We start from the raw sequence: 16338 nt of genomic DNA, 5'->3' as shown, positions 1-16338 counted from the left end.
CCTCGAGGGTATAGAAATCCTTAAAATGGAATCGGTATCTTACCATAAATGTTCCACTAGAATGTCATCAGATGAAAAAGACGAAAGAAACATATGACTAGCTCGCGTGGCGTAATGGCAACGCGTCTGACTTCTAATCAGAAGATTATGGGTTCGACCCCCATCGTGAGTGTTTTTTAGTATTTTTTTTAAAAACAATTGTTCCTCTCTAAATTTTAATCAGTTTTTGATCATGAAGGGTTTTGTATGTAGCACATAAACATTTTTACTGAAAGAAAAGGATAGCCTAAATATTAGAATACAATAAAATTTTTTTGAGCCTAGTTTGACACATTTAAAACAGCATCCACACAGCCCCACCAGTTAGCACACTCAGTATGACTGCTGTGATGATAGCGGCACCAGCGCGATCACCTTTCTTAATGTTTAAATTGTTTTGTAGCACGTTAGTGGTCGATGAGTTCATACCGGCATTCGCGTCACCTTTTGACGTACCGCCATTATCTTCCTTATATGGAGCTGGCCTGTCATGAATTAAAAGATTTTGAATAACTTCTAGAGCACTCATTTGCTCACCTAATCCATAGTAGCCATCATTGGTTTGTTTCTGCCAATTTAAACCACATGTATGCCCATCTGTACCACCATTACATGATTTTGCAGCGGCCTCAGCACTTGTTTTTATCAAATCATCAATTGTGTCCCTAGTAAAGGGAGCCATGACACTTGTAAGACCAAGCATACGAGAAAAAATACTTTTGAATGTTCTTTGATCGGTGTTACAGGTGCCATAGTCTTGACAAGCGCTTTCGTACATAATACTATCTTTGAAGAAATAAGATTTAGCACCATTTAGAATTTTTGTCAAACTGGTCTCCCATTCACCTGTTCCATTTGTAGCATTATACATGTATGCAAGACCACCAAGCACGATACCGTGATTATAAGTCCATTCAATTTTTGTAATATCAGTGCAATTTGTATCAATTTCAGCACCATCAAAGACATTTGCAGTATCGTTAAGAACCACATACCCGACATCCACTAGCCAGTCGAAAACCTGTTCAGCAACCTCCAAATATGTAGTGTTACCAGTATATCTGCCCAACCTCGCCGCAATCTGGAACAAACATGCATTTGAAACTGTATTTTTATAATTATAACCACTATTCCAAGTGAAAATTTGCCATCTCAGACCACCGCCACAGTGCTCTGAATCCCATCTTGAGTACATGGTGTTGAAAACAGCTTGTACCATTGCCAACCAACCTGGCTTGCCGTCACCGGGGTCTGTAAAATTTCTCTCGACAGCACCCATAACAGTAATACCCCAAATACCTTGGTCATCATTCCCCTCAACCATCGTTTGGTTGGACGGGATATAATCGTAATTGGAACCAGTTTGCGCTAATAGTGCATCGTATAGTAATTCTTGATATGTATCATTCTCACAAAGAAACCAATTTTCCAACATGCCACCAAATGCTTCCCCTGCATGCCACCAATAGTATGGTGACTGAAACATCCCAACGGTACCACCGTATCTAGTACCCTCATAGTAATCCAGCATACCACCTTGAATTAACGCTGTCGCATCACAAATTGACGTTTTGCTAGTAGTATCCAAATCCATGGCATGAGTGGCTTTAAAAAATGACAGAAACGTAAAGCATATCGATAAGATCATCTTCGCACTAATATTGACGATCATATCTGCGTTCTGGATATGATTTCGTTCTAATTTGTTCGTCCTATATAACAACCAAAAATTAATAAAGGTGATTCAAAATGAGATAAAGGACAATGTACACAGTCAATTACTTAATTAGATATTTGAGTAAAGCTGATCTTTTGGAGAAATGGGCTTTTCATTAATTTACATTCTATTTTTGGGTTATACTCAGTTTCGCTTTACGCGGATTACATTGTTTTTTTTTCGGGCGTGGCTCAGATTGTGAAAAAGAAATTAAACAATTTAAGATTACGGTTATCGCATTAGAGGCAGAATAACTTGAAAATGGGAAATTCCCCAAGAAGGTGACCTATACATGACAATGCCAGGATATCATACATAAAATACATAACCCGTTTCTTGTTAATTGATTTCTTTCACCTTTTTATTGATTGTATTCATCTTTTTCTAATTATCGAAAGTGTCATTCGTGAAATTCTTCAGAAAATTTAGAATGTTATCGTCAATCAATTGGGCTACTGGGTCAGAAAATCTAGAGGCAATTTCATTATGTACTTTAGTAATGCCCATATCTTGTACTGCAACACTCAGAGCATCTATTAATATTATTGAGAACTCGATGTACCAACGATGATTCCAGCAACAAATCTTGACTACTAGATCGATGATTGAGCTGTCGATGTCATTGATACTTGACAATATTTGAGAAGAGGTTAACTCGGAGTTTGCTGAGACTGAATCCCTCCTAATACGCTTATGCTCGTCAATGTAAAACTGTAATAGATTCTTTGCGCATACTGGAGAAAATCTTTGGGAAAGCCCAATTTGGAAAGCCTTCGCAGCTTCTGGAAGATGTCCCAGTCTTTTCGCACAAAGGCCGAATAATTCCCATTCAACAGTTAATTTGTGATATTTACTGTTTTGAGCATCAAAATACAATTGCTCTGATTGCCAATCGGTGTAAGTTTTCAAATCTTCGTATAGTAACATGAAGAGATTATCCAACCATCTTTCGCATAGCCTCTTTGATCTCATTTTGGATATATCATTACCGCGAACTTCTGCTTCATCAATGGAAGAAGTGGAGCCTTGGTACTCGTCTTCCATAACGAAAATTTTTGATCTATATTTCAACAGCTGCTCCCATCCTGTTATTTGGACAATTTCTGTCAATAATTTATAGGCTAGTTGGAAAGTAGACTTTAAACTTGACGCAGAGAGATTGACTAGGTTTGGATCTGCGGACTTTTGCTCCAACTGGACATCCATGGGGTTCAATGACGAAATCTCCTCAATTGAGGCATCCAATGGTAATGGCAGATGAAGATTTTCATCTGAAGTAATAGGCGCAATTCTTCTAAGAACGTATTTTTCCTTAACCTGTGACATGGGGCAGGCGTTTAACGATAGCAAGGCATTTGACATATCGTTTAGTTTAATGTATATTCTAGTCAATAAATACCAAGTTTTAAATTCGTTTGGTGCACAGTTAACAGCCTCCATGGCTACTTCCTTAGCAAGCTTGTAATCTCTCTTGACATCCAGTAAGAATTCACTTTGAATACTTAATAATTCGGATTTGAAGATTAGCTGGATATGGCTAGTCTTTGAATCGTCGGCTAAGAACGAAGAGGGGGAATTTAGTTGCTCGTTGATCAGGTCAACTGCATCTATCTCTAAATCGCACGCAAAATAAACACGAATTAATATTATTACTGCTTCTGGATGAATTTCTATTAACTTCTTGAGCATTTTACGACATGCTTCCAAACTCTTAGTTAACCTAACTATTTCCACTAAAGTTTCCACTAAATAATTATTGGTTAACGAGGGATTTAAAACGTGAGTAGGTGCATCTAAATAAACACCTTTTTCATAGACCAAGGGGAACAGTTTAATAAAGTTATTGGCAACATCTTCCAACTCACCCGAGGTAAATGGATTGAAAATTAGTGTTTCTACCAAATTCTGGGATTCTCCATCCGCACGATTATCTTTCATAATCATAATGTCACGTACAATACCACTCATAAACGTTTCCGCCCAAATCATGTTGACGTTTAAATCCTGTGAGTTGCGGCCAGATGACGCTTCTGCCACGGAGGGAAGTTGCGATTGTTCACCGTCGCTATTTATAATGTAGGTTTGCACAGTTCCTGGAATGTGAACTATAATGTTAACATCATATTTCCTAAACGCATTCCAAGAACTGATAGAAATCTTCGATACGTGAAAGTGCTTCTTCTTACCAAACCAAATTTGGGGCGTGTCTAAGAAAAGATCGGTTATCTTTTTGGCAAAGATTGTAATAGAAGTTGGATCCGAAGTATCGATACCCATACAGTAAAAGAAAGTGCCGATCTGCCCCTTTAATTTGTCATGGGAATGTAACTCCGTAACTATGGTCGTAGGATCTTGTCCATTGATGTTTGAAGTTGCTCCGTTATCGTTGGCGGAGGCAGTAGCAGTTGTTGTGCTCGAGGATGAAGGTAACGATTTGATCAAAGTAATTAAATCAGGCGGACCCAAGTCTTGGAATTGTCCCACTCTGGCTCTCCTCTGGTGTAGCGCATAGCCTATCACGTCTTCTTTCACTTCCGGTATGGAGGTTTGAGACAACATGGTTAGGACTTCAAGTTTTCAGTTTATCCTTTTCACGTTCTAAAAATCAATACAGCGCGGAAAGTGCTCTCAAGAAGATGAATTGAGATGTTTAAGGGTCCATTTGTTACTACATTATCGTGTAGATCTCATTTCTCTAACTTTCCATGTAGGAAAGGGCAGGCAGGAAAAAGAACATTAGAGAACATGATCACGATACACGACTAGCGCATTATTTAGTGTATATTACTCTATTATGCATTCTACATGACGCATCTTCCGGAAGAACTTGATTTAGTGTACTTATGATATATAAGCGGTGCATTCACATAGACTTTGGGTCCTCAAGGTCCCACTCCTTCGCTGTGAGACAATATTTTTCTGGGGGAAGCCTGACACCCCACGTACCCATCACTTGAGGTAATGCCTTCTTGTTTCTTTCCGCAGCTAACTGTAACATGAGCTCCTTAGGTGCCGTAGGCTTAAATTGGTATTGTGTTCTCGCTGCAATGGCAAGCCGTATGTCTTCTACTCCTAATCCACTGCCGGCAGAATTTCCACTGCCAGCGTAGTCGTTGTAAACCAACGCGTCCTTAAGGACTCCTTGTGTGTACCTATGTGCAAAATCCATCAATTGTAGCGGTACTTGGTCCTCATATTGATGAATCGACTGTGATGCGAGGAGCAGATGCAAAAGACGGACATCTCGTGGCGTTTCCTCTTGTGTTGAGTCCGGACCAACTTCTGATACTGAGCCCACTGAGTTTTTATTCAAAACATTCTTGCCTCCGCCGTTCATAATGGTCTGTGAAGTCCTCTAGTCTTTTCTTGTTGTCGTGTTGTTTCATAATGTCAAATTCTACTTTTGATTTAAAGCTCTTAGTTTGGTCATGGAATGCATGTCACTATGCACGTTGTGGGACAATTAATGGAAAAAAATTTATTAGGAAGATATTGATCAAAGGCATAATATCACGGTAAAAGGTGAATATAGGCCATTTTAACAGGCTGTCTTTCGAAACAGATTTTTAGCTATGGCTACCTTGCACTTCGTTCCTCAGCACGAGGAAGAACAAGTTTACTCCATCTCTGGGAAGGCACTCAAGTTAACAACCAGTGACGATATCAAACCATACCTGGAAGAATTGGCAGCTTTGAAAACCTGTACCAAATTAGACCTTTCAGGGAATACAATCGGTACTGAAGCTTCGGAAGCATTAGCTAAATGCATCGCTGAAAATACACAGGTCAGGGAATCTTTGGTTGAAGTAAATTTTGCTGACTTATACACTTCGAGGTTGGTTGACGAAGTCGTTGATTCGTTGAAGTTTTTATTGCCTGTTCTGTTGAAATGTCCTCACTTGGAGATTGTGAACCTTTCTGATAATGCGTTTGGGCTAAGAACAATCGAGTTACTAGAAGATTACATTGCACATGCCGTGAATATCAAACATTTGATCTTAAGTAACAATGGTATGGGCCCTTTTGCTGGTGAAAGGATTGGTAAGGCCCTATTTCATCTCGCTCAAAATAAGAAAGCTGCTTCCAAACCATTTTTGGAAACTTTTATCTGTGGTAGAAATAGATTAGAGAATGGATCCGCAGTCTACTTAGCTCTGGGTTTGAAAAGCCACTCCGAAGGTTTGAAAGTCGTAAAGCTGTACCAAAATGGTATTAGGCCTAAAGGTGTCGCCACGCTAATTCATTACGGTTTACAGTACTTGAAAAACTTGGAAATCTTGGATCTTCAAGACAATACTTTCACGAAACATGCTTCTTTGATCCTTGCTAAGGCCTTGCCTACATGGAAGGATAGTTTATTTGAATTGAATTTGAACGACTGTCTTTTGAAAACTGCTGGTTCAGATGAAGTCTTTAAAGTATTCACCGAAGTTAAATTCCCCAATTTGCATGTCTTGAAATTCGAATATAATGAAATGGCTCAAGAAACCATTGAAGTATCCTTCTTACCGGCTATGGAAAAGGGAAATTTACCTGAATTGGAAAAGCTAGAAATAAATGGTAACAGATTAGATGAAGATTCTGATGCTTTAGATTTGCTCCAAAGCAAATTTGATGATTTAGAGGTTGACGATTTTGAAGAGGTCGATAGTGAAGATGAGGAAGGCGAGGACGAGGAAGACGAGGACGAGGATGAAAAACTCGAAGAAATTGAAACGGAAAGGCTTGAAAAGGAACTGCTAGAAGTACAAGTAGATGATCTTGCTGAACGTTTAGCTGAAACTGAAATCAAATAGCTATGAATAAAAGTAAAAATAAACACAATCAACTGTGGACGAGGTTCAGGCAAATATCATGGTGACACGCTTATAGATAGTTATCGGGTAAGTTAAAAAACCAAATAGCTGATGTATGTATATGTATGCAAAAGATATAAAATATATATTTCTATTACAGGTACAACAGGTCCAGTAAGAAGCCAAGCAAAAAACAGCATTATCGTCTAGATGCTCCTTTCTTCGCCAGAAAATCTGCCATTTCATTTCCTGGATCACCATCGTGTCCTTTTACCCATTCAATCTGAAATTTACCATTATTTTTGAAGCACTCTTTATTCAACTCATAGTACTTTTTAACTTTAACGAACCTCTGCACCAAAGGAACAATTAAATCAGAATTAGGTAGCCCTTCAAGTTTTTTATTATCATACGTCATATACCTGTCATTTAATAATTTGGTTACGTACTCTGAATCAGTTTTGATTTGATAATTTACTTTTTCCTTTTCATTAGTTAACTTTTCCCAGATTTTCTTCAAAGCTTCTGATACTGCTTCGATTTCAGCTCTATTATTAGTTTGAGCTCCCGATAATAAGGGTTCTGAAATATTTTCCTCTGGCGCTCCTTCAAAATATGCACCATAACCTGCCCTTGAAGATGACGTGCCGTTTCCAAAACTTGAACCATCACAGTAAACGTTCATAGACTTGTTGTACATGGTATTGCTAGAAAGCTTATACTTAGATTCAAAACTTTCTTTGGATATATTCATGAGCTTGTAATCATGCGCACTCATACCACTAATGAAGTTTTCCGCAGCTAATTGGTCTTCAAACTTCTTGAAGGTTATACCCCTTTTATGCTTGACATAGGCTTGACAGTCTTTCCAATTGTTAAAGATTTTACTCTCGATATTTGGAACATTACTCTTTACTGAATAAAAGGTATTTGTATTAGCAGAGCTTAAAGATGAACATGCTGATGACGATGTCAAGGAGGAATAATGAAGTGGCCGATTCCTTCGATGAACTCGCTTTTGAGTGGTATGAGGTTTACTAACTTGCCCTCCAGCATGCGTTGAACTTCCATAGTTTGATGTAGTATTTGGTTGACCTAGGAAAGATTTCGCTTGCTCGTAGCTGTTAAATTTTTTATAAATTGCACCACCATAACCATCAACTTGGTTTTTACATTCATTCCATGTATTATAGATCCCAGTTTCCCTGCCCTTTCTAACCGCGTAGAAGTTCCCTTGCCTTGCCATAATTAGGAATCGATAGTTCCTTCGATAAGCAAGGAGTGACACTTTAACTAATTTAAACAACGTGTATTATTGTGCTGCCATGAAATTAATATAGATCTTTACGACTATTGTACTTGCTTTTATTCATTGTTGATGCTGCTGTCATTTTTACATTTTTTTCTCCAGATAAAAAATAAAAAAAATATGCCATTAATTGATATCATCAGAATTTGACGAAATTCTCAAATCGAATTTGCCATAGTATTTCTTTAACGCCGTGAAGTGAAATTATTTATTACTAATGCTACATTAATTGTTAATTTACCTGTTTCAAGTACAATACAGTAGGTGCAGTGTGCTTTATACATGTCATCAAAGAGGAAAAAAAATCATTAAATTTGTATAAGTGCTACAGCCAAGATCAACCGCTTAAATTGGGAAGAGATTCGTTTTCCAATTTGATTTCTTTTTCGGGTGTTTGCTTTTGTTCCTCTTCATGTTTCACAATTTCATCGGGATTAAACAAGTGCTTAGTTAAGAGTTTATTCATTGAAAACATCGTCATTTTTTTGCCAAAAATTGGTTCCATCTTCTCATCGCATAGAATTTCTCTACGATCTTTTGGGTTTTGAAGATCATGCTCTTTGATATACTGCCATATCATCTTCACTACTTGCGTTCGTGGCAGTTCTTCAGATCCTAGAAACTTTTGTAAAGGAGCTGACAACAGAACTTTGCGGACGGAAATGCTGTTGGAATCAGGACTATCATTCTTTTTCTTCTTCCTTTTAGATTTACTTTCACTTTTACCTTTCCTTTTCCTCGTAGACCTCAAGGGTCTTTCTTCTTCCTTCTGTAACCTCAAAGATAGTTCTTGATCCCGACTAATGAGGTCGTTCTTCGGAATTAAGACTCTTGGGTTTTCTTGTATATCGCCGAACCTCTCAAGAATCAATTCATTAATTAACTTTCTTTGTGAATCCAAATTAACTGAATAGAGAATTTGCAGGGCTTTCCTCACCCTTTTTGGGCTTATTTCATCGGGGTTGGATACGCTCAAAATAGCGTCAACCATCGGAATATATTTATTGATGTCGGCCATAATGCTTTCACCCTCTATTTGCCTTCTATTTGCTCATTTCCTCTTAAACTTTTTCTTAAGGCTTTTCATGAATTAATTAAAATTTTCTTTCTCCTTCGCGCCAGCAAACAAATTATAGGTGACTGACTATAGTTCAACATATATACTGCTCCAGCGCAGTAGTACTACTTTAATAAAAAAGAAAACAAAACATTCTAAAAACTATAAGCTAAATATACTCTTTTGTTAAAGTTCGAAAAGTTTTCTGACAACACGGCTTCCACTAGGGTCTCCAGGGAAAGGCCAATCTTTTCTTACCATGCGTTTTGTCATATATCGTGATTTAGAATAACACTGCAAAATATCAAGATTTTTAATTTGGCCGGTAGCTATAGAGTCATTAAGAGACATATTTTCAAGATCTTTTTGCAGGTATTTTTTTCCACCAGCAATGATTTCCAAATATTTTAAGAAGACTTTGATATAGTTCAACAAGATACATTCGATAGTATCGTGGATCAAAGTAATAAAGACCGGTAATTCCCTTTTCATCTGGTTTTGCAGGTTTTGGAAATGCATTCCCAACAAGTCACGTTTAATATCTCGCACATTTGCTTTTTTTTCTTGTAAAAATAACATGTAATCTTTCTTCAAAGCTTGCAAATCTTTTAGTTTGCTTTTAACGGTAGTACAATGGGCTATGATTCTTTCAAGTGGGTTCATCACATCTGTTTCGAGCTCTGTGAGTTTCAAAATTGTTACTTGATTTTTTTGTTCATGCAGTTTATCTATGTACGAAGAACACATGGTCGATATTAAGTTATCGTGCGCAAAAAATGCACCAGAAGGGCGTTCGCACTCGATCACCTTTTTCCATGCATTTATTCTTCTTAAACTGATATCAATAATGCCTGACAGATCGTTTTTCAATAAATTCTTTTTTAATTCTAACAAACCTTTCATTACTTTCTTGAATTTACTGATGTGATCTGCCAATGTAAAAAATTCTGTTTCTTCATCCATTTTTAGATTTATCATCTCAGCTGAGGCAGTTGAAGTATTAGTGACAATTTCTAGCCCTGATACATCTGAGTAGTAACTCGATGATCCAGAAAGAAGAGAAGGAACTCTACTATTATCCAAATTACTCTCTTGTCGAGATGCATTACATATATTTTTATTTTGTTTGTCTGGGGGTTTTAAAAGGTGTGTAAACTGATCTTCATCATAACTTTGTATAATCTCTGATGGGGTTAAACTGAAATTATACATGGAATTACTCTTATACTCGGAGACCTCGGTTTCTAACTTATTGGAAAATAAAGAATATTTTCTTCTTGTCGGGCTTAGTTTCAAGCCCAATTCTGGCGAAAGAATATCTTCGTAACAGCTTTCCAAAGTTTCCAAAGTATCAATCCACTGAGTCAGTCTTTTCATCGGGCTTTTCAATATGTCCTCTAACTTTATACATCCACTCTCTTTTAAACAATATTCATACCACTTGTTAAAAAAATGATTCTTATTCATCCTTAATGTAGTAAATAGTTCCATTTGTTTTTGGTGGCTAACAAAATAGCTTGTGTAGGTGGATTTGATTCTTAACAAATGTTGCTCGAACGCCTCTGAAATATCAAAAGTTGAATATAGCTGCTGTTGTACCTCATTTTTGGTGAATATCTTTTGCCATTCATTCGCATCCAACATTTTCCCACGTTGCTTGGCTAAAAGTAGGTCTTTTATTGCCGTTACCAGTATTTTGCTGATTGACGCAATAGTGTCAATGTTCCCAAAAAGCAATAGCTCGTCACTTGAATCAAGCTTGACAAGTTTATTCTTGAATCTTGGATCACTATTCAATGCCTTTCTGTATACGTTATTTGCGGTTAACAAATTATTGTAATATTCCACTTCAGAGAGGTAAAACTCCTGTACGATTTTATAAAATTTGCATCCCTCGTGAGGAGAATTGGGAATCTGAGGGCTCAAATTCAGTCTCACGACATTTTGAAATATCTCTGTGTTAATAGGAGAGTAAATTTTTTTATTGCTCAGGCTCTCCACTATAGAATGCAAGTCCAGACTTGCTGGTCGTTTATTCGTGAATTTTTTATCGTTGAGTTTGTTTTCATGTTTCGATAACTTTCTCGTAGGTTTTCTAACAATTTCTGGTAATTTGTCATCATTTTTATGAAAATAGTCATTTTTGTAGTCTCTTATTGGCGTTAATGAATCATTTTTCGGATAGTTCAAATCGTACAAGTTATATGAAGTCTTAAACATCGCAAGGGGTTTTCTTGTCTTTTTCTTAAGAACTTACTATAACAAGAAAACCTAAAATTGGTTTCACAAAGAAAAAAGATACTTTGTCAAATAAAAGACGGTTGCCACATTAATAATTTTTTCAAAAGGATGTATAAAGGGTCTATCTTAAATATACAACTTCGTCTTCACCTTTGTCTTTTCCAACATGCGCTGTTTCAGTAGGTAACATATATGTTTCAGATTAACTTCGCGACAAGTTCGGGGCGCATTTGTGACGCGGCGGCGACAATAGATCGTTATGATCCATCATTAAATAGTGATGTCAGAATAACTGATGGCACCTCTACCTAAAAACTCTGTTATGACTTTGAAACGGTCTCTACTACCTTCTTCACTGTTTAATGCAAAATTCAAAAGATCATTCTTTTCAACTACTTCGTGTTGAGCTTCAAAAAGTTTGTTGGAGGTTTCTAAGTCCACCAAGCATTTGGGACATTTAAAGAGCTTTCTCTCGCTTTCTAGAGTATCTTCTTCCTCATTTAGACAATGTTGGTGGTAAATGTGACCACATTTAAAAAAAACTACAGGAATATCCAATGTCAGTCTACACATGAAACACGTTTGATTCTTCAGGGGTACGTGGAGAGGTTGATCTGAATTAATGGTGTTCTTCAACTTCTTGTTTTTCTCCTTTAACTCTTTATCGTAAGATTCAATTAGTTTTTCGTTCCTTTTGATTTCTGTATCTTCGGTTTTGACATGATCAATAATGATGTCTTGTATCAGCCCAAAGTGGGCTACATTTGTACGGGATAGCGCTTTAATTATATCCAACAGTGGCATTCTTTCCCCCTCTATAATTGGCCTCAATACTTTTTCTTTCAGTACTTCATTACCGCCCATCTCCTTGAAGATTAGTTTATTAGAAACAAAGTAACTCAATGCTACTTGTAAGAGCTTGGGTTCCTCTGTGCCATATTTTTCTAGGAATTTGAGACAAGTACTTGGTTCTTCATTTAACGTCATAGCCCTAAATGTACTCAGCAAATCCATCTCGGGGTTATCATTGGCAAATGAAGCTATGTCAATTTTCGTCTTATCTTTTGCTGAAGCACTACTTTGATCCATATGGGAAATTAACAGCATTATTGAGTTATCCACCCTTTTGCTAGTATTATTACTTGCGGCAGAATACACCAATTTATTGCTCTCACGCAATACGCCAGTTGCTCTTGAACGCCAGTCGTCTATACGCTCGGGTACATCATTTTGCGCCAAATTCAAATATAAGTCATATAAAGTAGTCAAAATTACTTGCCTATCTTCGTCAAAACCCTCATACTGCTGGTAACATGCCAAACAGGCTTCTAAGAAAACAACAAATTCAAAAGGTTTTGTAACGAATGAACTGAAAACAATGGATGGCTTCGGCGGATGATAAGTAGGCTCTTCATGTTCGTGGGATGCCTCTGAAGACTCGCTCATTGCGTCTGATGTACCATTTGAGTTCATGTAGTTGAAGAATGTTTTGTAACTGTAAAAAACTGTTCTAATATTTTCAGAAAAATCGCCCGTCGTATCTCTCCGGTCCAGATCCACTTCAAAAGTGGATGGTTTGAACTTCCCTGTAAATACTTCTATCAGTAAAGCATTAGTTTCATTCGGTGACTCCTCCAGTAATTTTTTCGAGTACGTCACAAGGCATCTTAGGGTTTCATCAATTGGTAAACTTTTTATGTATTTTATGGCTTTTACAGGGTTATGCAATAGATTCAATAAAATATCCACAATAATTAATGAATCCTTTGAATACTTCTTTGCAAGTCTGTATGAGAGACGCTTAAAATCTGACTCTTTCATAAGCTCTAAGATTAAATCTAAATCAAAAAAATCGTTATCTGAATAAAAAAACGTCACATCATCCATATCGTCCATCACAACACCTTCATTCCAAATGCCTTTTCTATCGAAATGCTGGATAAAAGTATCAATTCCTTCAACATCCTTCAATTTGATTAAAACAATTAACAAAAGGGTAACATGATCGCGTTGAGAAATAGAATTCTTGATCAAAGACCACAGATAGTCAGCCAAGTTCCTCATACTCTCTGGGTCAGGAACCTCCTTGACACCAAATTTTGAAATGATTTCACTAGTTTCCACAACGTCCAGACATTGTATGTACTGGTCTGTTGCTTCCTTCCTGAGTCCCTTTTTAAAGAGATAATCACCATATTTTTTATGAATTTCCTGAACATCTAGCGGTGATAATGAATGCTGTTTCGCTAATTGTAAAGCAAAAGGGTACAGTTCCTTTTGGATGATGATGTTAATTTGATTTTCTAAAGATTTTGGAGTTATCCTATGCATTACTCCTTCAGAAGTTAGCAGATAAGTGATGTTTTTACCGCTCTGAGAGGTTGAAAAAATATCAATAATTGCACTAGAAACAACAAAATTCAAAGAAATGATTTTATTTTTAGCATCAATGATGAATATTCGGTTAATTATTGTGGGCGACAGTTCATTAACACTTATGGATGTAGTTGGTACACCTGTTTCCTCAGTCACAATCAAAATGTGATCTTTATCTACACAAAATATCCTCTTTCTCAGCGATAGATCAAATGCGAATTGATGCTTTTTTCCACTAGAGCTGAAAAATTCGATAAAGTTGCTTAAGCAACATATAAATTCGTTTGTTGCCGGATTAAAAGATCCACAATTTAGATCCAGGCCATTTTTTGAATTTAAAACCAAACTTGGGCGCCCTCTATTTCTACCAGTCGTATTAAATAAAAGGATTCTTGAAGTTGTAGCCGCAAAACAAGCCGTTGCGTCGTTATTGAGGAATAAAGCTGTTATTGGCTCTTTACTTGGATCTTCATATATAATCCTTTGTTGAGATCCTCTATCTCTTGAAATGTCACCTCTAATAAGGATGATTTTCCCATTAATGAATCCAACCACAATACAGGAAAGGTCATTTGATATGGAGACAACTGAAATAGGGTATGTATTATTACCGTTTTTCAGTTCGACTTGTGAATGGTATAGTTGTTCTCTATTTGGCAGTTTTTCTAGTTTATATACTCTTATTAGGGAAGGTTTGCCAATGGATTCAGCTAACGCTACGAGAAATTCCCCGTTGATGACTTTCAGGAAAGTGATTTGAAAATCATGAGGAAAAGATTGAAATTCATGTATTACTTGCGATTGATTTAATTTGACAACTTTTATAATATTTGAATTTACAGCTATGATCAGAGTTTGAGGATCTACTATTGTAGCTGCGCAAAGTGTTGGGTCCGAGTACAATAGGGAATCTCCTCCAAAATTAGGATCTCTTATGGGAATATTCTCGAAAAGCTGGAATTGCCTCCAGGAGCTCAGGGACATGATTTGCTGTGCCTATAGATGAAACGCTATGATTTTTGGAAGGTTTAACTTTGAATATTTTATATATGGCGCGTTCTTGAAGGGATCATTAGTTAATATTATGAATGAATCTTGAACAATTAATACAGTTACACATAATCCGTACACCACATACAGAAACAAACGACGACAATCTAAAATGCACAACAATGCTAAAGAGCATGCACAAAACATGTCTGCATCGTAACACATCCTGAAAAAATAGATTACATTGTGAGTATTTTACAATAATACACATTGTAAAAGGAAATAAAGTGATAAAAACTTATTTGATGCATAAAACCACATATATTACGAGAGAGAACAAAATAAAGAATAGTCTAATATTAAATAGAAAATAGTTTACTTAAACGTAACAACGCACTTAGTATCTTCTTTGAGGTCTTTGGGATGGGTTTCTTTCTTGAATGTAGGTACCTGGGACAATGTGTTCAGGCAAGTTCAAGTATTCTCTCAAGTATTCAACACCTTCTTCAGTCAAAGTGTAATAGTAGTATTGCCATGAGAATTGAGTCTTAACGTAACCCTTAGAAGTCAAGGATTGCAAAGCCTTGATAACATACAAGTTCTTGGTATCAATTTCTTCGTGCTTAGCTTGGTTGAAATCCTTCTTAGCGACGACAACACCTTCTATTTCGATATGCGATCGTAATTCAATGATCTTCCTTGTTAGTAATAATATTTCTTACGATATCATGATTTCAATTGTTTGTGGTCCTTTTGCAATAATACGGAAACTCCGGAAACTGTAAAGTAAATGATATAATCGCTTTGATCATAATATTAGCATTTCTATAAGGACTCAAAAGTTCAAACATTATAAAAATGGACGCGTGAAATAATGGAATTCTGCTTAGGTTGCACTTTTCTTTCGGATTCATGCACTGCCGTACTTGTCCACAAAGATCTTTTTGAAACAATCGGTTTTCTACCACTTTTAATGATATTCAAGTTCAATTTAATTGTATTTTCATTTATCATCTTTGCTATCCATTTCGGAGCATATCACTGCATATTTCACCTAAAAAATGCAAACATACCTTGAAACAAGTATTGGTGAATTTTGTTTCTTTCTTGCTTTGGCATCAACATCTTGAACGGTTAGTTATGATCTGTGTTTTCTTGGTTTCAGTTGTGCTAGTTCTACCCCATTTCAAATAACATGTATCCAAAGACGTATACCTTTAATTCCTATATTGTTTTGAAAAACTCAGGCTTCCAACTCGGAAACTATTTTGAGACGCAACTTAAAAATCGTGAAAAGGGCATATACACCCACACATGCGCGATGTGCGGATGTATTATGTCTTGATTTTATAAGACGCCGATCCAAAAAATGACAAAATAAATCTGCGAACTCTAAGAACTATATGTCACTAAAATAATTATTAAAAAAGATCAAATTACCCAGATTTGAGTGTTGTAACTTAAATCAATTGAAAAACACCGGAAGACAACGTAGCCAAATTATAGGCTTGATAGCAACTTTTTTTTAGTATGTCTCACATCTAAATCCAAAAAAAAATAAGTGCTCACCATTGATGGTATATTTCCTACTCTTTAGCTTTATATGAACTCGATCAATATTTGATGGCTATTAAGTGGCTTTACCTAAATGGTCATATACACAGGGTCGAAACAAACAGCAGGCGAAACACTTCATCCGGCGGTAAAAAACTACTTCAGTACATCTCTCTCTTGAGCTTATTCTCTAATTTTCCAATGTTAAAAAGTTTGATATGCCATGAAAAAGGTTCTTGTTCAGCGGTTTATCCTAATT

General features: G+C 36.5%; 10 protein-coding genes and 1 non-coding gene across 11 annotated transcripts; 2 read left to right on the top strand and 9 right to left on the bottom strand.

Annotated features, from left to right (window-relative positions):
* Positions 1–100: 100 nt before the first annotated feature.
* YNCM0033C lies at positions 101–172 on the top strand. The gene has a single exon. It is a non-coding gene; the product is annotated as a tRNA-Arg (tRNA).
* A 162-nt stretch (positions 173–334) lies between these two features.
* On the bottom strand, positions 335–1711 carry DFG5 (putative mannan endo-1,6-alpha-mannosidase; the record flags this gene model as incomplete). Its single annotated transcript, NM_001182745.1, has 1 exon — positions 335–1711. One exon carries the CDS (start codon positions 1709–1711, stop codon positions 335–337), a length of 1377 nt encoding a protein of 458 aa, NP_013965.1.
* A 429-nt stretch (positions 1712–2140) lies between these two features.
* Positions 2141–4315, bottom strand: BCH1 (exomer complex subunit; the record flags this gene model as incomplete). Its single annotated transcript, NM_001182744.1, has 1 exon — positions 2141–4315. One exon carries the CDS (start codon positions 4313–4315, stop codon positions 2141–2143), a length of 2175 nt encoding a protein of 724 aa, NP_013964.1.
* A 304-nt stretch (positions 4316–4619) lies between these two features.
* TAF9 (chromatin modification protein) lies at positions 4620–5093 on the bottom strand (the record flags this gene model as incomplete). Its single annotated transcript, NM_001182743.1, has 1 exon — positions 4620–5093. One exon carries the CDS (start codon positions 5091–5093, stop codon positions 4620–4622), a length of 474 nt encoding a protein of 157 aa, NP_013963.1.
* Positions 5094–5328: 235 nt separating this feature from the next.
* RNA1 (GTPase-activating protein RNA1) lies at positions 5329–6552 on the top strand (the record flags this gene model as incomplete). Its single annotated transcript, NM_001182742.1, has 1 exon — positions 5329–6552. One exon carries the CDS (start codon positions 5329–5331, stop codon positions 6550–6552), a length of 1224 nt encoding a protein of 407 aa, NP_013962.1.
* Positions 6553–6751: 199 nt separating this feature from the next.
* RNH1 (RNA-DNA hybrid ribonuclease) lies at positions 6752–7798 on the bottom strand (the record flags this gene model as incomplete). The annotated part of the gene is made up of 1 exon (NM_001182741.1): positions 6752–7798. One exon carries the CDS (start codon positions 7796–7798, stop codon positions 6752–6754), a length of 1047 nt encoding a protein of 348 aa, NP_013961.1.
* Positions 7799–8198: 400 nt separating this feature from the next.
* TRI1 (Tri1p) lies at positions 8199–8879 on the bottom strand (the record flags this gene model as incomplete). Its single annotated transcript, NM_001182740.1, has 1 exon — positions 8199–8879. One exon carries the CDS (start codon positions 8877–8879, stop codon positions 8199–8201), a length of 681 nt encoding a protein of 226 aa, NP_013960.1.
* A 225-nt stretch (positions 8880–9104) lies between these two features.
* Positions 9105–11138, bottom strand: FUS2 (Fus2p; the record flags this gene model as incomplete). Its single annotated transcript, NM_001182739.1, has 1 exon — positions 9105–11138. One exon carries the CDS (start codon positions 11136–11138, stop codon positions 9105–9107), a length of 2034 nt encoding a protein of 677 aa, NP_013959.1.
* Positions 11139–11429: 291 nt separating this feature from the next.
* Positions 11430–14519, bottom strand: PEP5 (tethering complex subunit PEP5; the record flags this gene model as incomplete). The annotated part of the gene is made up of 1 exon (NM_001182738.1): positions 11430–14519. One exon carries the CDS (start codon positions 14517–14519, stop codon positions 11430–11432), a length of 3090 nt encoding a protein of 1029 aa, NP_013958.1.
* An 88-nt stretch (positions 14520–14607) lies between these two features.
* Positions 14608–14796, bottom strand: YMR230W-A (uncharacterized protein; the record flags this gene model as incomplete). The annotated part of the gene is made up of 1 exon (NM_001184573.1): positions 14608–14796. One exon carries the CDS (start codon positions 14794–14796, stop codon positions 14608–14610), a length of 189 nt encoding a protein of 62 aa, NP_878146.1.
* A 126-nt stretch (positions 14797–14922) lies between these two features.
* On the bottom strand, positions 14923–15650 carry RPS10B (40S ribosomal protein eS10 RPS10B; the record flags this gene model as incomplete). Its single annotated transcript, NM_001182737.1, has 2 exons — positions 14923–15188; positions 15599–15650. 2 exons carry the CDS (start codon positions 15648–15650, stop codon positions 14923–14925), a joined length of 318 nt encoding a protein of 105 aa, NP_013957.1.
* Positions 15651–16338: the final 688 nt, after the last annotated feature.

This window comes from Saccharomyces cerevisiae, chromosome XIII (assembly GCF_000146045.2).
Source record: "Saccharomyces cerevisiae S288C chromosome XIII, complete sequence".
NCBI classification, from domain to species: domain Eukaryota; kingdom Fungi; phylum Ascomycota; class Saccharomycetes; order Saccharomycetales; family Saccharomycetaceae; genus Saccharomyces; species Saccharomyces cerevisiae.
The sequence above is the reverse complement of the archived record's forward strand: the minus strand, read 5'-3'. Positions and strand labels throughout refer to the sequence as shown.